At 34.8% G+C, this 20121-nt stretch overlaps 1 protein-coding gene across 5 annotated transcripts in view; it reads right to left on the bottom strand.

The window, feature by feature from the left end:
- Positions 1 to 20121, bottom strand: part of VMP1 (vacuole membrane protein 1) — a 118587-nt gene that overhangs the window by 25775 nt on the left and 72691 nt on the right. For all 5 annotated transcript variants that reach the window (XM_043482582.1, XM_043482558.1, XM_043482566.1 and 2 more), the window contains 2 exons: positions 5612 to 5692; positions 1624 to 1740 (listed from right to left, as the gene is read on the bottom strand). In XM_043482582.1, coding sequence (XP_043338517.1) covers positions 1624 to 1740; positions 5612 to 5692 — 198 coding nt within the window. The remainder of the gene's footprint in view (positions 1 to 1623; positions 1741 to 5611; positions 5693 to 20121) is intronic.

Below are 20121 nucleotides of genomic sequence, written 5' to 3' on the forward strand. Positions count from 1 at the left end.
CATAACTTGAAAAAAACTGAGAATGTTAAACACTCTATAACTATAGGGTACTTTTAGCATAATATATTTTACTGTATTTTATAGAAAGTTAGTATAATTCATAAAGAAGAATATATAAAGTTTATGGATTCCTAGAGAAGATGCTATTATAAAGGGAATGAAAAGAATCTGTTATCATTCCTTAAGTATTAACACTCTCAAAGGACTTAAAAAAGCTAAATGATTTTATTATTAGAAAAATCCTATTATAGTATTTTAAATCTTTACCAAATAACTAGCATTCCAGTATTTAAAAACCCATCATCTTGAACAACACACTTACTTAAGTAGGAGAAACTACATTCCTTGAAGGAGGAAAAATAAAGTCTTGAAATTTTAAGTGATTATCATGGCAGGATTAGAAGACAAGCTCAATAAGCTCACCCTAAACACCAAAATCTAGTATTAGAAAATGGGCAGGCAGAAGCAGCTCAAGTTTTCCTTTTTTTAAAAGAAAAAATAATAATAATAATAATACTTTATTTATCTATTTGGCTGCCTCAGGTCTTAGCTGTGGCAGATGGGATCTTCATCATGGTTTACAAACTCTCTAGTTGCAGGTGTGTGGGCTTACTTGCCCCCCAACCAGGGATTGAACCTGCTCCCCCTGCATGGCCAGGTGGATTCTTAACCAATGGACCGCTAGTGAAGTCCCTCAAGTCTTCCTTTTTCTTCTCCTCTTTTAAGAACTGGAGGTAGAGAGGTGGTGAGTAGAAACTTGGGGGATAGAAGTCCTTTCAATTATTATGGAATCAGACCATGGTTGAAGACATTACTCACTGTTCTTGCCTTTCCCCTGGTGAATGCTTCCTTGCAAGCCTCATTAATTAAGACATTCTTTTCAATGTTAACTTTATTTTATTCCAGTAGGATTTGCCTTTTATACTACTCCTATCAATTCATATCAAAGTCTTAGAAGCATATATTAATTTCCTTTCATTTAAGTCCTTGGTCTCTTTTCTCTGCTCTTGTACACACACACACCCACACACCCACACCGCCCCCCCCACACACACACCCCCACACCCTTATCCTAAAGATTACGTTAAGAGTGGCTTTGAGACTAGCAGATTCTCACTTCTCTAACCAAAACCCACATCTCTTCACCTCCTCAGGGCCCACTTTCTTCTCCATTCTCCACACTAACACCTGGCTGGTATTTTGTAAAGGATATTAGTGCCTTGAGAGGAAGTGTTATATATAGAATATGTGAAAGAAAAGTAGAATTAATGAAAGAGAATACTTCCTCAGCTCAAGAACAGTTTTTGTTTGGTAAAAGTCTTAGATTAAAAGTTTCAGAAGGCAAAAGTGAAATAGAGAGAGAGAGAAAGGAAGGGACAGAGGAAGAAAGAAGCAAAGAAAGGAAACAAGGAGGAACAAGGGGCGTAATTTTCCAACAGAAGAAGGGAAAAACCACCCTCAGTTCAGTAATCTTCAGTGATGTTCTGGGTCTGAATAGCAACCCACCAAGAAGCAGAACTCAAAATCCGAACAATTTGTCTTGGAAAGAGCAAGGGGAATATGTTTTCAGTGCCTTTTAATGGGTTCATCATCATTGAGCAGGGAGTCAAAGGGTATAATTACCTGGATATGCATTTTAATTATTGCTTTTCCAATCAGGGTTGCACCAAAGAAAGTCCAAAAAGGTACAAGAAAGTGTCCACATGTTATTCCAGCCAGATCAAACAAAGGATTTGGAATCTATTCAAAAGAGAAAAAATAAAATGAAACGTCCATATATAATCCAAAATCAGTTTAATTTTACTACCTATAGGGGTGTGGAATTATGCATTAATCCTTGTCTACCACTTCAAAGAGAGGTATGGATTCCCTGATCAGTGCTAGATTGTCTGGAATTTAATCCCATTCAGTAGATACTTGACCACTGGACGGCAGTGAGGTATAAATGAAGAAAAAGCCTCAAGATTATTTCCGTAGTTATTAGGGTCCTAAAATCTTTGGCTTGAAATAAGATTATCTGGAAAGTGCTCACATCTATAGAAAACATTCTTGTAAATTCACAAATACATTTACAGGTGGATGTGCTTTCATTTTTCAACATAAAAAAATTAACTATTTGTATTTTACTTTATGACAGCCCAAGGCCACAGGGCCATGTGATTTATTCTAGGGAAAAATCAAGTGTGGAAACACAAGAGCACAGATACAGATGTTGTGAATACTCAGTCCCAGACAAAGAAGTGATTCACAACAAATACCTTTCCTGAACATTCCCACATTTCAAGAATGCTAAAAGACAATTTCATGCAAAAATGCAAAGAAACCACAAGCTGTTTTTGAGCACTTCATCCATTCTTCTCCCAAAGAAGTACTCTTGTCCTTGTGTCTGTTGGTGGAACCATTTCTAAGCTAATTAATTTATATAATTTCAAGTTTGTACTTTCAAAGAAAAGCCCAATTGCTTAAAAGATATTTGTTATGTATGTTCTTTTAAAAACAATGCCATAACTAAATCAGAATTCAAGTATTCTTTTGTTAAAAAATATTCAAATAATACAATTTTTCTTATCCAAATTTAAATGCTTTCTGTAATTTCATGTCTTACAACCATTTAATAATTGTATCACTTCCACATCCTTACAACTGTCATTTCTTTTATTTCCTCATATGACTCTCATAATTCTATGAATTAAAATTTTAATAGATCCCCTTTATTATCAGGCTCTACCTCATACTGAAATGGAAATTAAAGTATATAAGATATGCAAATCAGAGTGGATAAAAATTAGAAGCTGTATGTTGGATACTCTCAGAAGAGAATAATCAATGTTTGTTGTTACAAAGGCATGTTATTTACTTTTTTTCAATTGTTAACCTAATACACAGAAAGGAAGATTAGAATAAAAAGAACTATTATATAGCTTTGAGATTTTCCCTCAGCTAGCTTTGTTTATCTTAGTTTAAATGTTAACAACAAAATTACTAATTAATAAACTTCTCCTTACCTTACCCTTTACTTACCTTACCTTAAATCAAGTATATATACTTTTAATACTTTAATATACATATTAATTTCCTAGTAAAAAGCTCCTAGAGGGTCAAACTGATCTATTAATTTATGTTAAAAATTGACTATTCCTAGTCAAAAATAAAGAAGATTGCCTAGCATAGAAAGTGGAATTTTAGCAGGGAAGACACAGGTATAGATGAATGCCAAAGAATAAATATTTTTTGCTTCAATAAATTGAAGGTACTTGTATTTTCCCCAGGAATGATGAAAGCTAACTCTTACTGAATTGTTAGGTGCTTTTCTAGGATTTCTACATCAACTCAATTTCCCAAACAATGTCATATGATATGACATCCATTTTATAGATAAGAAAAGTGAGACAGACAGGTCAAGCAATGTGTTCAGTATCAGTGGCGGCAAAGCAGGCTCTCAACCCAAGCAACATGGCTCCCACACTATTCTCTCAGCTTCTAAACTAAGGACATTATCACCGTTTAGGCCTCTCAGTTTAATCCCATACTGCTGGGCTTCCACAATACCTTTCACTTAGCACCATCTCCCTCACTAGATTTCTGGATCCTTTAGAAAAGGAAATACAGCTTTCACTTCTTTGTCCAAGCACTCGGGGTGGATACAAAGCTGATGAATAACAGTAAAAAATGGATGGGCACTGTGACAGTTCACATATTATCTTAAATCCTCATGGGGCTGCAAAGAGTCAGACACGACTGAGCGGCTGAACTGACAAAATCCTCATTTAAGTAATGAGTGTCTCGATGCCCTGTTTTAAAAATTAGAAATGTGAAAGTCGCTTAGTCACTTAGTTGCTGACTCTTTGCGACCCCATGGACTATACAGCCCATGGAATTCTTCAGGTCACAACACTGGAGTGAGTAGCCTTTCCCTTCTCCAGGGGATCTTCCCAACCCAGGGGAAGATCTGCTGGGATTGAGCCCAGGTCTCCCACATTGCAGGTGGATTCTTTACCAGCTGAGCCACAAGGAGAGCCCAAGAATATTGGAGTGGGTAGCCTCTCCCTTCTCCAGCGGATCTTCCCAACCCAGGAATTGAACTGGGGTCTCCTGCATTAGAGGTGGATTCTTTATCAACTGAGCTATCAGGGAAGTCCCAAAATTAGAAAACTAGGGCTCAAAGAGAGTAAACTGACTGAAATTACATAGCTAAGAGGAAACTCTGGTTTAGGAACCTAAGAAAGCCTGACTCCAAAACCAGTTCTCATCTCACTACATCACACTACAACATACCTATACATTGCTCAAATATTTGTCAATATTATGATAAAGAGCTTCTCCAATAAAAAGAGAAGTTAGATGATGAAAATTTCAAGTACTGCCAGGGTTAAAAGGTAGTAACAGAGGCACATGTATATTTTAGAGTATCTCTAGAATGTTGATTGGTTGTTGCTGTTCTCCAGTTGCTATCATGTCTGACTCTTTGCAACCCCACAGATGTAGTGTGCCAAGCTCCTTTGTGTTGTCCTCTACTATCTCCTGGAGTTTGCTCAAATTCATGTCCATTCAGTGAGTGATGCTATCTAACCATCTAATCCTCTGCCGCTCCCTTCTCCTTTTGCCTTCAAGCTTTCCCAGCATCAGGGTCTTTTCCAGTGACTTGGCTCTTCGCATCATGTGGCCAAAGTATTGGAGCCTCAGCAACAGTCCTTCTGATGAATATTCAAGGTTGATTTCCTTTAAATTTTGGCACCAAATGTCTTCCCTTTATGGGTATTTACTTTGCTAGGGTGGGAAAGAGGGTACTCAGATATATTCATATTCTAATACATAATGGATAAGGAAACTATGTACCAGCAGATAATCTTCTGAATTTTACTGATAATTGCAACTTTTATCATATTAACTAGATGCATCTAGTTATTCTGGCCAAATCTACCACTGAACTATCAAGAATTTTGTACAAACTACCAAAGAAAACTTAGATCAAAATGCTTCATTTCAAATATAACTGTTTCTATTAAATTAGAAAAGGACCAGGATAAACATCAACTCACCAAGGATTGTCAATTTCACAAATTTGCCATTTGAGACATTAAGTTTTTTTTTTTTTTTTAAAGTTTCCTGTGTGAGACACAAATAGTTTGACACAAACAGTTTCTTAGTTCACTGTAGTCATAGATGCCCTTAATCTTGCCACAGATGTTTCAACTACCAAGCTAGGTATTACAGTCACTTAAGGAGGTTTTATATGAATTTTTCCTTATAACTATATGCCTGAGGCTTTGGAAAAGGAGTACCTATCTATAACTCTGAAAAGAATGAAGTCATTGTTATTTGCTTAAATGCACTTCACTATATATTCTTTATGGGAAGGATGGATTTTGTCTCTTTTTTCTTATTGAATCAAGCCACTTAGGTTTGAAGTCATCATGGCAGGATGAAATGCTTACAAGTCAGTAAATAAGATAGAAACCTAACCAACAGAAAACAGCTCATTTGATGAGTAAGATGAATGATTACTAAAATTACATACTCATTAAAAGTGAAAACTTTTTAAAAATTCATACATCTTTAAAAACAAATTGAATCAAAATATAAATTCACTGTTTAAATATAATTTACTTACTGAAGCACAGGCCAAAATTCCAAAAAATCCAACCTTCTGTACTAGATTTTGAACTGCCAGTTTAGCCCGGGAGGCGAAATCCTGTATAAAAGGAGGATGTCAAAACATTAATGGTCCCCTCAGTTGTCTATTTTATACACAGTATCAATAATGTATATGTGTCAATCCCAAACTCCCAATTCCTCCAAAAGAAGGTTATATATGCATATGTATGGTTGATTCATTTTCCTGAGCAGTAGAACCTAACACAACTGTGTAATTTACTCCAATAAAAATTAACTAAAAAAAATTAATGAAAAGTAGAAGGAAGAAGGAAAGATGGCTCTTTACAGTTTATAATATTAAATGTCTAATAATCTGAAAGCAGTGATTCATTTAATAAGATGATATTAAAAAAAAATTACAGGTTACACTGAAAAACATGTGAATAAAATCTTGATAAAATATTAACTACACAACCTTAAACTTATAATACATTTCAAGAATAAGCTAAAACACTGTTACTGCATTTTTTTGGTTCTCTTTGGATTATCTAGAGATGAACAAAATGTTATAAACCAACCATAAACCAACCCATTTTTTTGGAAATGCTAGTTTACCACTTATCTCTTTCTCGTTCCTTTAATAATTCACAAGACTTACTCCCTGATTAATATCAGGGTAGGAAATCAAAGAATTTTCCAAGACAGAAAACGAAGACATCCCTACTGATCACTAGCCAGAAGATGGAAAAAAAGTTATGTGGCCGTAACTTCGCATTCATTACCCCCAAAACAAATAATGTCCTACACTGCAAAGTTTGTGCTAGAAATAAAAATTGTTTTCACAAACATTTTACTGAAAAGGCTCAAGCCTTTCAGTAATCCTGGGGTGCAAGTAGAGCAGATTCTTCAGACTCTAAAATCAGTGCTCTTTTTATTTCACCATGTCATCTCCCAGACTGAAACATACATTTGGCTGGCTAGTTTATTCCACACTCTTCTTCTAGCATGTGCATGCTAAAATTATATTTATTTATTTTTTCTCAATAATCTTATAGAATATTCATAATATAAATGATAGAATAGGATAGGAATAGGGTTTAAAGCATTTGTGGATTCTGACTTAAAAAAACAAACACACCAAACCCACTTTAACCCAAAATATTATGTTGAACAGTTCTATCAAATGACTACAACAGTGAATACTGAAATTAAAAAGAAAAAGAAGACCTTCCTCCTACTTACTTATTGAGGGTGGTGAGAAAGTCAAAGCAATTAAAGCAATAATATATATTTTTAAAGATGTTAGCAATTAATACAAATACTTTCAAGTTCAAACATACAGGCTCTCAAAGTTAATCATTAAATTCTACAATGCAATTTTGTAATTTTACAACTTATTTTCAAAGACAGAATTTTTCTTTTCAGATTAGGCTTACTATTTCAGCAAATAAATTGTTTCAGATTTAATATTTTTAAACAACTGAATTACCACAGCAAAAAGTTCTTTGCATTTCTTAAAAAATTTCTAACTGAAGGTTTAATTTTTTCTTAAATTAACATTTATTGCATTAAGTGTGAAATACTGATTTTATTGATTTAAAAACTGTTTAGGGACATATAATGAAATCAGTTTTCCTATTAACATTAAAAACAAGTTACACTTCCATTTGTTTTGAATAACTTACATAATTCACAAATTACTAAATTTGTAACTCATAAAAGCACTAAACTGGCCATAATTAATAGTAATGTTTTGAGTTTTAAATATACCAAACAATACTATTAGATTATAAATTAGTTATAAAATTTTAATTACTATAGCCCAAGTGTTAAAAATATAAATTCAGGAAAATGTCTTTCTTTACAACTCTTGATATCGTCATAGCAAATCTACTTTAGTGAAAGATGGTATTCACCTGTGAAGAAAGAGTAAAACAAAGAAAACAAAAACTATACAAATTTTATTTTAAAAACCACAAAAGTTTTTATAAACCTATCTTCCAAGTCAGATTAATATAGGAACATTTTTCTACCACAGAATTTATGCAATCCTCAATATACAAAGTTACAAAAAATTCATTTTTTGCGTAAAATGGTGTAGACAAGATCAACAAAGCATTGAATTTGAAAGGTTTGCTGTCCTATTTCCCTTTATGTTAATTTCAAGGCTTTAGAATTTTGCATTTATTTAAAGCAAGTGAGTATGATAGTGCCATTATTTTAAACTTATGTTATTTTTCTACTATAGAGATACACATACACACACTTAAATTAGAAAACAGGTATAATTATATTAGTTGGTTACATAGAGGAGAAAATATTTAACATTATGCAGATCAACTAACACACAAAATAATACAATTTTTAAGCCTTCATAAGTTCAAGTAATCATGTTTTAAAAAACATCCTGGGGGGAAAAAAAAAAAAACCATCCTGAAAGTAAGGAGCTATTTTATCCCTTGACAGCATCTCTTTACTCATCAGAAATTAGATAAAAACAAAGGAAAATAGACTCCCTGTCCTTTTGGATGCCCGGGAGCTCATCATGAGTTACCCTTAAGAGCACTTCAAGAATCTTTATTTGAAGGAAAAGGGTCACTCTGCCCAAATCAGTGAAATAGAAAGCTCCCTTTACTCTCTCTCTTTCTTCTTTTTCAAATTAACTTTTAGCTGGCATGTCTCACAATGAAAATAAGTTAAGTGCCTTTTTAACAGGGAGCTTTACTTTTTAAGAAGTCTGAAAGTCATCTACTGAAAACAGATTTCATAAATCTTATTATGTGTTACACACACACACACACACATACACACACAGAGAATGACCATGCTACTTTCAGTTCCTATTAATTTATTTTCCACGTCTTTCACAATATTCTCGGAATTAAAATTACATTTATATATTAAATAACCCATAAAATTTTATTTAAATTAAACCAGCAAGTCTGCACAATTACTTTCATTACAAGAAACCAACAGCAGGAGCATACAGCTCGAGGCAGAATTTTGTTTTTCCTTGCCAGAGTAGTGAAAACAAACTCAAGGAAGCATTATACTAGTATCTGTACCAAATCTGAAATATTTTACAATGGTAAATTAACTCATGTTTAGATTTCATAAACATAACTATATTTTGTTGCTTTTATTTTAAACTTATTTCACTTTTAAAGTCATATTCAAAACTTACTGGTATGGCTTTGAAGGCTTTGTTAACACATTTATTAAAAACATTTTAAAACTGTCTAAAATGTCCTACACATTAAATGCAGTTTTATGCTTTTGTTTGCTGCTCTGCAGTTTTAGAAGTTTTTATCTTTGAACAACTTCAATACTTTACTATTTGCATAATCTGATAGCTTTCTAATGATGTAAAAGTAACATTTTCTACACATTAAAATATTTCTATTTGTGTTCTCTTTTAAAGAGAGAGAAATGTACTGTAGATAAAATATTAGAATATGAACCCAACTGACACACACACACTCAGCAAAAAAACCCTCTTTCACTAACGTTTAAAAGAACAATTTCAAACAAAATTTGCTATTTGGTTTAGGCCAATACATAAACTAGCCAAGAAAAAATGTGTACCATAATAAACAACAATCATTTAAAGGAAAAGTTTAACAAATCAATATGTTAGGTTTTCAACATTAAAGTTAAATATCAAAGGAAATTAATACTTCATTTTAATCTTTTTTCTTGTGTTTGTGGGAACAGTGTAGCAAGTTCAATTTGATTACTTCCTCAACTGTCTTTCTTCATAAAAAAAAAAACCTGTACAACTAAAACCAAATTCCTTTTAACAGTTTCATTTCTCTGGATTCACATTTCACAACATTTATGTATTTCACAATTTTAGTGCCCAAGAGCTCAGTTTCATCCTCTAGCTTTACCTAAATAAGTAGTATGCATTCACAGTTAGCAATCATAGATCACTTTCTACTTTTTAGAATAAACAAAATACAAGTAAATAAAATTATCTTTCCCACTCTCACTGACAGTGATTATCATACTTCTAAAAGTAAGAACGAGAGACACTAGGAACATTTTCCCACTGATTACAGAAGACAAGACAAAGAGAAGTTATAATAAGTACTTAACCACTGAGATTTCGAGGATTAATAAAGAAAAGCAGACAATGTTTTCCAGTGTGAATATTTCTGTAGTACTTTTGTTTCATAATTTTTCCTAAGAAATATTTATGATGAAGATAAGAGAAATTTATATAGCTAATTATAATTAGATTGCAAAATATTAACTTTTGAAGAGGTTGACTTAGATTTAAATATTTGCAATAATATTTATCTTCAAGTGGTAACAGTAAACCTTTTCACTCTCATGATAAGGGATCACATTAAATTCTAAGATTTCCTTAAAAGCAACAGAAAATCCCTAACATGTTAAATGAATGCAATATTACTAGAGATAAATATGTATTTGGTTAACAGCTTATGTTAGTTTGAGCTGATCTATCACCATCAATGTGAGGTAACTGGTCAGCAGTTTTATAAATCAATGGCTTTTTAATATATGTTAAAACTTCTGCTGAGTTAATACTCTTCTTGGGTGTGACACTGAATTGGCTCCACAGTTCATATTAAAATTCACAGAGCAACTGCTTATTGTCTAATAATTTCTTGTTATAAGAGGAATTTGTGTTAAAATAAACTGCATTTGTGAAGTTCTTTTGGCATCTAAAAATGACTTGCTAATTTCTGTGTTCTATTCAAATATATTGTATCATGTTATTATTCTGTATTAACCAGAAACGGAGTTGAGACAGTAATAATGACTTAATATTTTAAGTTGTTTCAGCATCATGGACAATAATTCTGAAATATTAACTTGTTAAGATACTAATAACCATATAATTAAGTATTTTCTACAATGAAATAATATTACATGTGGTAAACAACATAATTAATGGGTATAATTAATTATCATCTTCACAGAAATTAGAATGAAACACAACTCATAATTTTAGAATCTTTCTCCTCTTAAAAACAGAATAAAATGTTTGGTAACTGCAATTTCCTGTTATCAGGACTCTTTCTGAGCTCTTTCACATACAGATATGAATCATTAATTTATTAAATGCAAAGTGAACATTTCATTTCAGTGTTGACACCCTCAACAATATTATTAATGTAACTGATATGATTAAATATTGCAATATTTGAATAGGTAGGTCTCCTTTAAATGAAGTATAATTTCAAAGGAGTCACATATTACCTATTTTGTTTTTGAATTATAATGGACTCACACAAACTAGCAATATGAAGATTGTTAGGAAATAAACTCTAGAATTACAAGAAGTAGGGGAATTAACTTGATGAAATAAAGTGATTGCAATAATGGAAACTAATTAATAATTTTAAATTCAGTACCTATAGGATGCTGGATTATAAAATACAACACATTTTCCCCAAAAAAGTGATCAGAAAAGAACGGTTCAATTACTTTCAAAAATGAAAGTTCCAATATCCAATTTTTTAAAAAAAAAGATTTATTTACTTTTTTAAATTTTTGGTTGTCCTGAGTCTTCATTGCTGCACACAGGCTTTCTCCAGCTGCGGAGAGCAGGGCCTTCTCTTGTTTCGAAGCATGGGCACTAGGTGTGTGGGCTTCAGTAGCTGGGGCTCATGGGCTCTACAGTGCGGGCTCAGTAGGCACATGGGCTTAGCTGCTCCGTGGCATGTGGCATCCTCCCAGACCAGGGATCGAACCCATGTCCCTGCACTGGCAGGCAGATTCTTAACCACTAGACCACTGGGGAAGCCCTCAATATCCAATTTATAGATTTTACATTATTAAGCCAGAGATGACAACAAGAATTTCTGTTTAAATTGGAAATTAGGGTAAAATTCTATAATCACGCAAACAGAATGTATCACATAAACACATTTCAAAAATGCAAAGAAACTTCATTCTAAAAATAATTTATGGAGATTTAGAAGTTTTAACAGGAGATTAGACAATAGGAGTTCTCATTCAAGATACCAACATAGAAGGCTCCTGAACTCATCTCCTCCCATGAACACACTGAACTGAACTCACAACTCCCATTTCTTCCGGAGAGTCAAAGGGTTGGCTCCCCACAAGCCCACATCTGATGCTCTAAGTTTTAAGAGTTCCACCTGATGGATGGGCCCCGCCAACATCTAGCTTTGAAAGTCAACAGGCTTTGTGTCCATGAGACCCACAAGGTTATAGTGAACTAAGAGATACCAAAGTAAAAAAGCAGTATTTATATACCTAAATGGAGAAATAGACACCAATACAATAGAAGGTGACTCTAATATTCCACTTTTACCAATGGATAGAGAATCCAAACTGAAAATCAATAAGGAAACATTGGAATTAAATGACATGTAAGACAAGCTGGACTTAATGGACATATTTACAGAATAATCCATTCCAAAGCAGCAGAATATACATTGTTCTTCAGCACACATGGAACATTATCCAGGACAGATCATATATTAGAACATAAGGTAAGTATTAATAAATTTAAGAAGACTGAAATCATATCAGTATTCCCTTCTGGCCTCAATGGTATGAAAGGAAAAATCAATTTCAAGAAGAAAATTGGAAAATTCACAAATATGTGAAGATTTAACCACATGCTATTGAACAATCAATGGGTCAAGGTACTTAAAAGTGAAATAAAAATATTGTCTTGACACAAAAAATTGGAAACACAAAATTTATGGGATGCAGCAAAAGCAATTTCAAGATAAAAACTGACAGTGATAAATTAATACATTAAGAAATAAGATCTCAAACATCTAACTTTATACCTGAAGGAATGAGAGCACATAGAACAAAGTCCAAAGTTAGAAGGGAGGAAATAAAGTCATAGTGGAAGTAAATAAAATACACTAGAAAAACAATAGAAAACTCAATGAAACTACAAGATTTTTTGAAAAGATAATAAATTAGACAAAAGTTTCATTAGATTCACCAAGAAAAAAAAGAGAGGACTTATAGAAATAAAAGAAAAAATGAAAAGAGGAGACACAGCTGATACCACATAAATACTAAGGATCATGAGACTACTATGAACAATGACATGCTGAAAAACTGAACAATCTACAGAGAAATGGATAAATTTCTAGAAACCTACAACTGACCAACACTGAATCATGAGGAAATAGAAAATGTGAACAGACTAATTACTAGTAAGGAGATTGAATTAGTAATCAAAAACCTCACAACAAAGTAAAGTCCAGCACCAGATGGTTTCACCGGTGAATTCTATCAAATATTTAAAGAACTAACACCAATCTTCTCAAATGCTTCCAAAAATCTGAAAAGGAGGAATCACTTCCAACTCCATTTCAAGAGACCAGCATTACCCCCAAATCAAAACCAGACAAGGACACTACAAATATAGAAAATTATAGGCCAATATCCCTGATGAACATAGATACAAAAATCCTTTAAAAATAGCAAACTGAATTCAACAACACATTAGAAGGGTTATTCACCATGATCAAATGGGATTTAGATGGCTTCCCTGGTGGCTCAGTGGCAAAGAATCTGTCTGCTAATGCAGGAGACACGGGTTTGATCCCTAGGTCAAAAGACCCCCTAGAGAAGCAAATGGCAACCCACCCCAGTATATTTGCCTGAGAAATTCCATGGACAGAGGAGCCTGGAGGGCCACAGTTCATGGGGTTGCAAAAGAGTAGGACACGACTTAGTGACTAAACAACATCTGCAAATTGTGATGTACCACACGATCATCTCACAGCTGCAGAAAAGCATTTGACTAAATCCAACATCCATTCATCATACAAATTCTCAAAAAGGGGGTAGAGAAGGAATCTAGTACGGCAAGGCATCAGCTAATATAGTCTTGTGAAAAACTGAAAGCTTTTCCTCTAAATTCAGGAACAAGACAGGATGTCCACTCTTACCATTTTTATTCAAATGGAAAATGAAAAAATAAAGCCGTATCTGTTTGCAGATGATATATTATATACAGAAAACCCTAAATACTTCAGCAAAAAACTGTTAGAACTAATCAACTAATTCAATCAAGTTGGAGGATAAAAAAAAAAATCAATATACAAACATCTATTGTGGGGACTTCCATGGTGGCTCAGTGGTAAAGAATCTGCCTGCCAATGCAGGAGACACAGGTTTGATTCCTGATCTGGGAAGATCCCACCTGCCGTGGAGCAACTAAGCCAAGTGCCACAAATATTGAGTCTGTGCTCTAGACCCTGCGAGCCGCAGCTGCTGGGCCCACGGTGCTGCAACTCCTGCCTGTGCTCTGCAACAAGGGAAGTGCCCGCAGTGAGAAGCCTGAGCACTGCAACTAGAGAACAGGTCCCACTCATGACAACTAGAAGAAAGAGAAAAGCCCGGGCAGCAACAAAGACCCAGCATGGCCAAAGTTAGACAGATAAATAAAGCTAGTGTGCTTCTATACACCAATAGTGAACTATCAGAAAAAGAAATTAAGGAAATATATGCATTTACAGTTACACCAAAAAAGAATTAAAAACCTAGGAATATATTTAACCAAGGAAGTGGAAAACTTGCATACTGAGGAAAGAAATTAGAAAGACATGATACACTCAAGGATTGGAAAAATATTGTTAAAATGTCTAACCACTCAAAGCAATCGACAGAATCAATGTAATCCCAAATAAAATTCCAAAAGCATTTTTCACAGAAACAGAAACAATCTTCAAATTTGTATGGAATGACAGAAGATCCAGAATAGCCAAAGCAATCTTGGCAAAGATGAACAAAGCTGGAGCCATCATGTTTTCTGATTCCAAACTGTATTACAAAGCATGTGATATTGGCTTAAAAACTGACACATAGGTCAATAGAAAAGCAGAGAGCCCAGAAATAAACCCTCATATATATGATCAATTATTTATGACAAAGGAGCCAAGCATATACAATGGGGAAAGAACAGTTTCTTCAATAAATGGAATTGGAAAAAAAAAAGATAGCTACACATAAAAGAATCGAACTGGACCCCTATCTTACATCACGTGCAAAAATCAATTCAAAATGGATTAAACACTAGACCAGATGATTTGAAACCATAAAACTCTTCCTAGAAGTAAACATAGCGGGTAAGCCCCCTGATTTTGGTCTTAGCAAAGATTTTTTTCCTCTTTCATCAGCAACAAGAAAAGTCAACCTACCGACTGGGAGAAAATATCTGCAAACTATGTACCTAATAAGGAGTTAATATCCAAAACGTATAAGGAACTCATACAATTCGACAGAAAAGAAAATCTAATTAAAAAATAGGTAGAGGATACGAACATATACTTTTCCAAAAAGAGACACATATGGCCCATAGGTACAGGAAAAGTTGTTCCACATCACTAATCACCAGGGAAATCAAAACCATAATGAGATAACATCTCACAACAGTTAGAATGGCTATCATAAAAGAGACAAGAGATAATGTGTTGGCAAAGATGTGGAGAAAAAGATGGTGACTGTTGGTATGAATGTAAATTGCTACAACCAGTATGAAAAGTGAAAGTGAAGTCATGAAGTCGTGTCTGACTCTTCATGACCCCACGTACTGTAGCCTACAAGGCTCCTCTGTCCATGGGATATTCCTTGCAAGAATAATGGAGTGGGTTGCCATTTCCTTCTCCAGGAGATCTTCCCCACCCAGGGATTGAAACTGGATCTCCCACATTGTAGGCAGACACTTTACAGTCTGAGCCACCAACCAGTATGTAGGTAACAAAACAAATTAAAATTAAAACTACCATATGATCCAACAATTTCATTTCTGGGTTTTGGTCCAAAAGAAACGAAATCACTCTCTTGAAAAAAATATCTGCAACCCCCCGCACCGCCCCCAGTTTATGGCAGCATTATTACAATAGCCAAGACATGGAAACAACCTAGATGCCTTACTGATGGATGAATGGATAAAGAAAATGAGGGATATGATAGATAGACAGACATACACATTAATATTAGTCATAAAAAAGACAGTACTAAATTATCTCACTTATATGTGCAATCTAAATAAAGATCCTGACATCACAGATACAGAAAACCAGGCTGGTGACTGCCAGACACAGAATAATGGAGGGTGGGTGAAATGAGAATATGTGGTCAAAAGGTACAAACTTCCAGTTAAAAGATAAATTAAGTTCTGGGGACTTATAGCATGGTGATTCTCGTTAATAGGACTGTATTGTATATTTGAAAGTTATTAAGAGACTAGATCTTAAAAGTTTTTCAAAAGAAAAAACTTTCTGTAACAATATGTGGTAATGGATATTAATAAAACTTACTGTGGTAATAATTTTGCAGCATATACATGTATCAGGTCATTATGCTGTACACCTAAAACTAACACAGTGTTAGATGTTAATTATATCTCAATTAAAAAAACGTAAGAATTCAGCAGTTAAAAAGAAGGAAAAAGCAAAAAGGAACTAATGGTTCCTTAGACAGTTCTGAAGTGGGGCAAAAATCTGTAAATGACAAATATGAGAAATCTGTGTATTCCAATATGTAATGAATAAACATTTATCTTCTTCGTATCCCAGCCAGTAGATGAAATTTTTAGGAAGTTAAAAATAATGGTTATAGGGACTTCCCTGGTAGTCCAGTGGCTAAGACTCTGAACTCCCAATGCAGGGGGCCCGGGTTTGATCCCTGGTCAGGGAACTGGATCCCACATGCTGCAACTAACAGTTTGCATACTGCAGCTAAGATCCTGCGTGCCGCAGTGAAGACCCAGCACAGCCAGATAAATCAATCAATAAAATGCTTTAAAAAAAAAATAATAATGGTTATAAAACAGTATTGGATTCTCTAACTAGAATTATCTATTGCTTGCTTCTGTCACTATCTAAAAACGTGATATGGCTTTCTTCTCTCTGACATGTTAAAAACAAAACTGAACATATAGGCCATCTTTTCGCCTTCAAAAATGGGGGTATTGCATATAAAAATATAAACATAAAAATTTTGTTTTTTTAATCAAAATCTATGAAGTCATGTCTAAAAATGAACACAAAGAAGATCTGTGTATTTTTTGAAACAGTAAGAAACATTTATTTTGGCAACGAGCTAAATTTAGTAAGTACTAAAAACCTGATCCACATAGAAATCTGAAAATTCAGATATTTTTACTATTCATATTCATATGTTTCTATTATTTAATGAGGTTTTATGAGATTGCATACTGTGAAAACTTAGTGGGTCACAAATAGCATCGTCTTATAATGAACAGAATAAAAATGTGAGATAAATACATGTGGTGTAAGTAAACTGCTGTTTAGTCACTAAGTCTGTTTCATTATTTCATTATTTCAGTTACACATGCATAGGCTCTAGGTACAATCAATGTCATTTGTAATATGAACTTGAACATGAGTTTTGGTAAACTCCGAGAGTTGGTAATGGACAGGAAGTCCTGGCATGCTGCAGTCCATGGGGTCGCAAAGAGTCAGACATGACTGAGTGACTGGACGGAACTGAACTGAACTGAACAGATGATCCTAATGAATCTGTGGTAATCAGGAGCTTTGATAACACAAACATATTAAGGTTGAATAAATTCAAACACGAAAAGAGAAGAAAAGCTTTAAATGCTGAGTTTTGGGAAAAATACATGTAGTTTTTATTACTCATACAGAATTTTAGAAGACAAAATTAGAATCTTTTTAAAAAACCAAAATTCTTATTTAAAAGCAATTAAATTCAACCCATTAGTGCTGGTAACTAAATATATATATATATCTCAAATATATATGAAATATATGCAACATCAAACGACAGAACACCAACTATGTTGTTTAGTTCTATCATTTATATATGTATATATAAATGTACATTATATATATAATTTATAAAATATGCATATATATACCTTTATATATATATATATACACACACACACACACACACACACACACACAGTATATGCATGCAGTGTAGTAAAGATGAGGACACTGTTTAACCATTAATTCAACAAACGTTTAGTACATGCCAAACGCATGGAGCAACAGATACACGGAATTAAACTGATAATCTGGATCCTCACCGAGCTCACAGTCTAATGGGAGGAGAAAAACCAAAGAACGGGGTGGCAGGCAAGTTGTAATTTTAAATATGACAGCTGAAGAAGGACTGAGGCGAAAAGGTGATCTTTGATTAAAAACCTAACGGAGGTGAGGGAATCAGCCAGGCTAAGAATGTAGGGGAAGAAAGTTCCAGCAAGTTTTTTTCCCTTGAGAGATAGAGAAATAATCTAGTGTGTATATGGGGTGGTGGGTTGCAACTGGCAGAAATGCGGAAAGAAATGAAGACTCCGGAAGCCTACAATGGCTAGGAAAGCATGAAAAACAAAAAAAAGTGCTTAAACAGAATATACGAACACCAATTCTACGGACTTAATGCAGCAACAAATGATAGAGCACCAATTAAGTCATTTCCAAACTTCCATTAGCCACAATTTCTTCATCTTTTCTGCAAAATTATGATAAATAATATCTATCACCATGATAATTTAGAGATAAAACTGATTATGGGACAAAACTGTTTACACTGATATTACTATCAAGGGAAAAAACCTGCACGCGTGTGCGCCAAGTCACTTCAGTCATGTCCAACTCTGTATGATTCTATGGACTGTAGCCTGCCAGGTTCCTCTGTCCATGGGATTCTCCAGGCAAGAATTCGGGAGTGGGGTGCCATTTCTTCTCCTGAGGAATCTTCCTGACGTAGGGATGGAACCTGCGTCTTTTATGTCTCCTGTGCTGGCAGGCAGGTTCTTTACCCTGGCGCTACCTGTGTGTGCTCAGTTGCATCTGACTCTCTGTGGCCCCATGGACTGTAGCCTGCCAAGCTCCTCTGTCCAGGGGGATTCTCCAGGCAAGAATACTGGAGTGCATTGCCATGCCTTCCTTCAGGGGATCTTTCCAACCCAGGGATCGAACCCAGGTCTACCGCATTGCAGGCGGATTCTTTACCGTCTGAGCCACTAGGGAAGCCCCTGAGAAGCCCCCCAAAACCTGAGACTGGATGAAATAAAATATCTTGTCCAATTTCTTACTCAGAGACTATGTGAGCTCAGTTCAAGCACAACGTAACAAGTAAGGGAATAAGAGGCTTTCAATTAGTTTCTAATTTCAAAAAGAGAGGAGCAACATAGCAATATCAAGGAAGGAAGAGGGCTATAAAACAGGAAGGAGGGAAGGAAGGAAATGCACTAAGAACTGAAAATCTATCAAATCTGCCCTGTACAACCAACTGGTTTACCAAATATTCCATGAAAAAAGGGTAATGTTAGATGAGATTACTATTTCTGAATACCAGTTCTTAAGCAACATATTCTTGTCTCCAGAAAATAAGAGGAAATTTTTTAGTTATTTACACCTGTAATGGTCACCATAGCATTATTACTTATCTTAAAAGTAAAAGTGAAGTCTCTCAGTCATGTCCAACTATTTGTGACCCCATGGACTGTAGCCTACCAGGCTCCTCCACCCATAGGATTTTCCAGGCAAGAGTACTGGAGTGGGTTGCCATTTCCTTCTCCAGGGGATCTTCCCGACCCAGGGATTGAACCTGGGTCTTCCGTGTGGCAGGCAGACCCTTTACCATCTGAACCATCAGGGAAGCCCACTTATCTTAAAACTCACAAATCAACTACTGGGTGGTCTAGGAGGAAGAAGAGATGGAAGAAGTAAGGAGGCTTTCTTAGGGGCTTACCCTCAGCATTTGTTAACATTTTCAGATAAAAAGTAGAGAACCTTTTTTGGAAGGTTCAGGTAACCATTCAGAGCTTTTTCCTTCCAGTCCTATCACTTCATGGCAAATAGAAGGGGAAAAAGTGGAAGCAGTGACAGATTTTATTATCGTAGGCTCCAAAATCACTGTAGATGGTGACTCTAGCCATGAAATTAAAAGATGCTTGCTCCTTGGAAGGAAAGCTATGACAAACCTAGCCAGCATATTAAAAAGCAAAGACATCACTTTGCCAACAAAGGTCTGTATAGTCAAAGCTATGGTTTCCTAGTAGCCATGTACGGATATGAGAGTTGTACCATAAAGAAGGCTGAACGCCAAAGAACTGATGCTTTCGAATTGTGGTGCTGGAGAAGACTCTTCAGAGTCTTCAAAATCAAGCCAGTCAATCCTAAAGGAATCAACCCTGACTATTCACTGGAAGGATTGATGCTGAAGCTGAAGCTCCAATACTTTGTGTGAAGAGGTGACTCACTGGAAAAGATCCTGATGCTGGGAAAGACTGAAGGAAAAAGGAAAAGGGGGTGGCAGAGGATGAGATGGTTAGATGGCATCAGTGGACTCAATGGATATGAATTTGAGCAAACTCTGGGAGATAGTGAAGAACAGAGAAGACTGGCGTACTGCAGTCCATGGCGTCGCAAAGAATCAGACCTGACTTAGTTACTGAACAACAATAACGTAGTCCAAGTTACTAGCAGTAAAACTGGCCAGTATCTGCTGCTTTCTTTTCCTCTCTCTATCCCTGCTTAGATTTCTGTTGAAAAG

Source organism: Cervus canadensis, chromosome 1, assembly GCF_019320065.1.
Source record: "Cervus canadensis isolate Bull #8, Minnesota chromosome 1, ASM1932006v1, whole genome shotgun sequence".
NCBI lineage: Eukaryota > Metazoa > Chordata > Mammalia > Artiodactyla > Cervidae > Cervus > Cervus canadensis.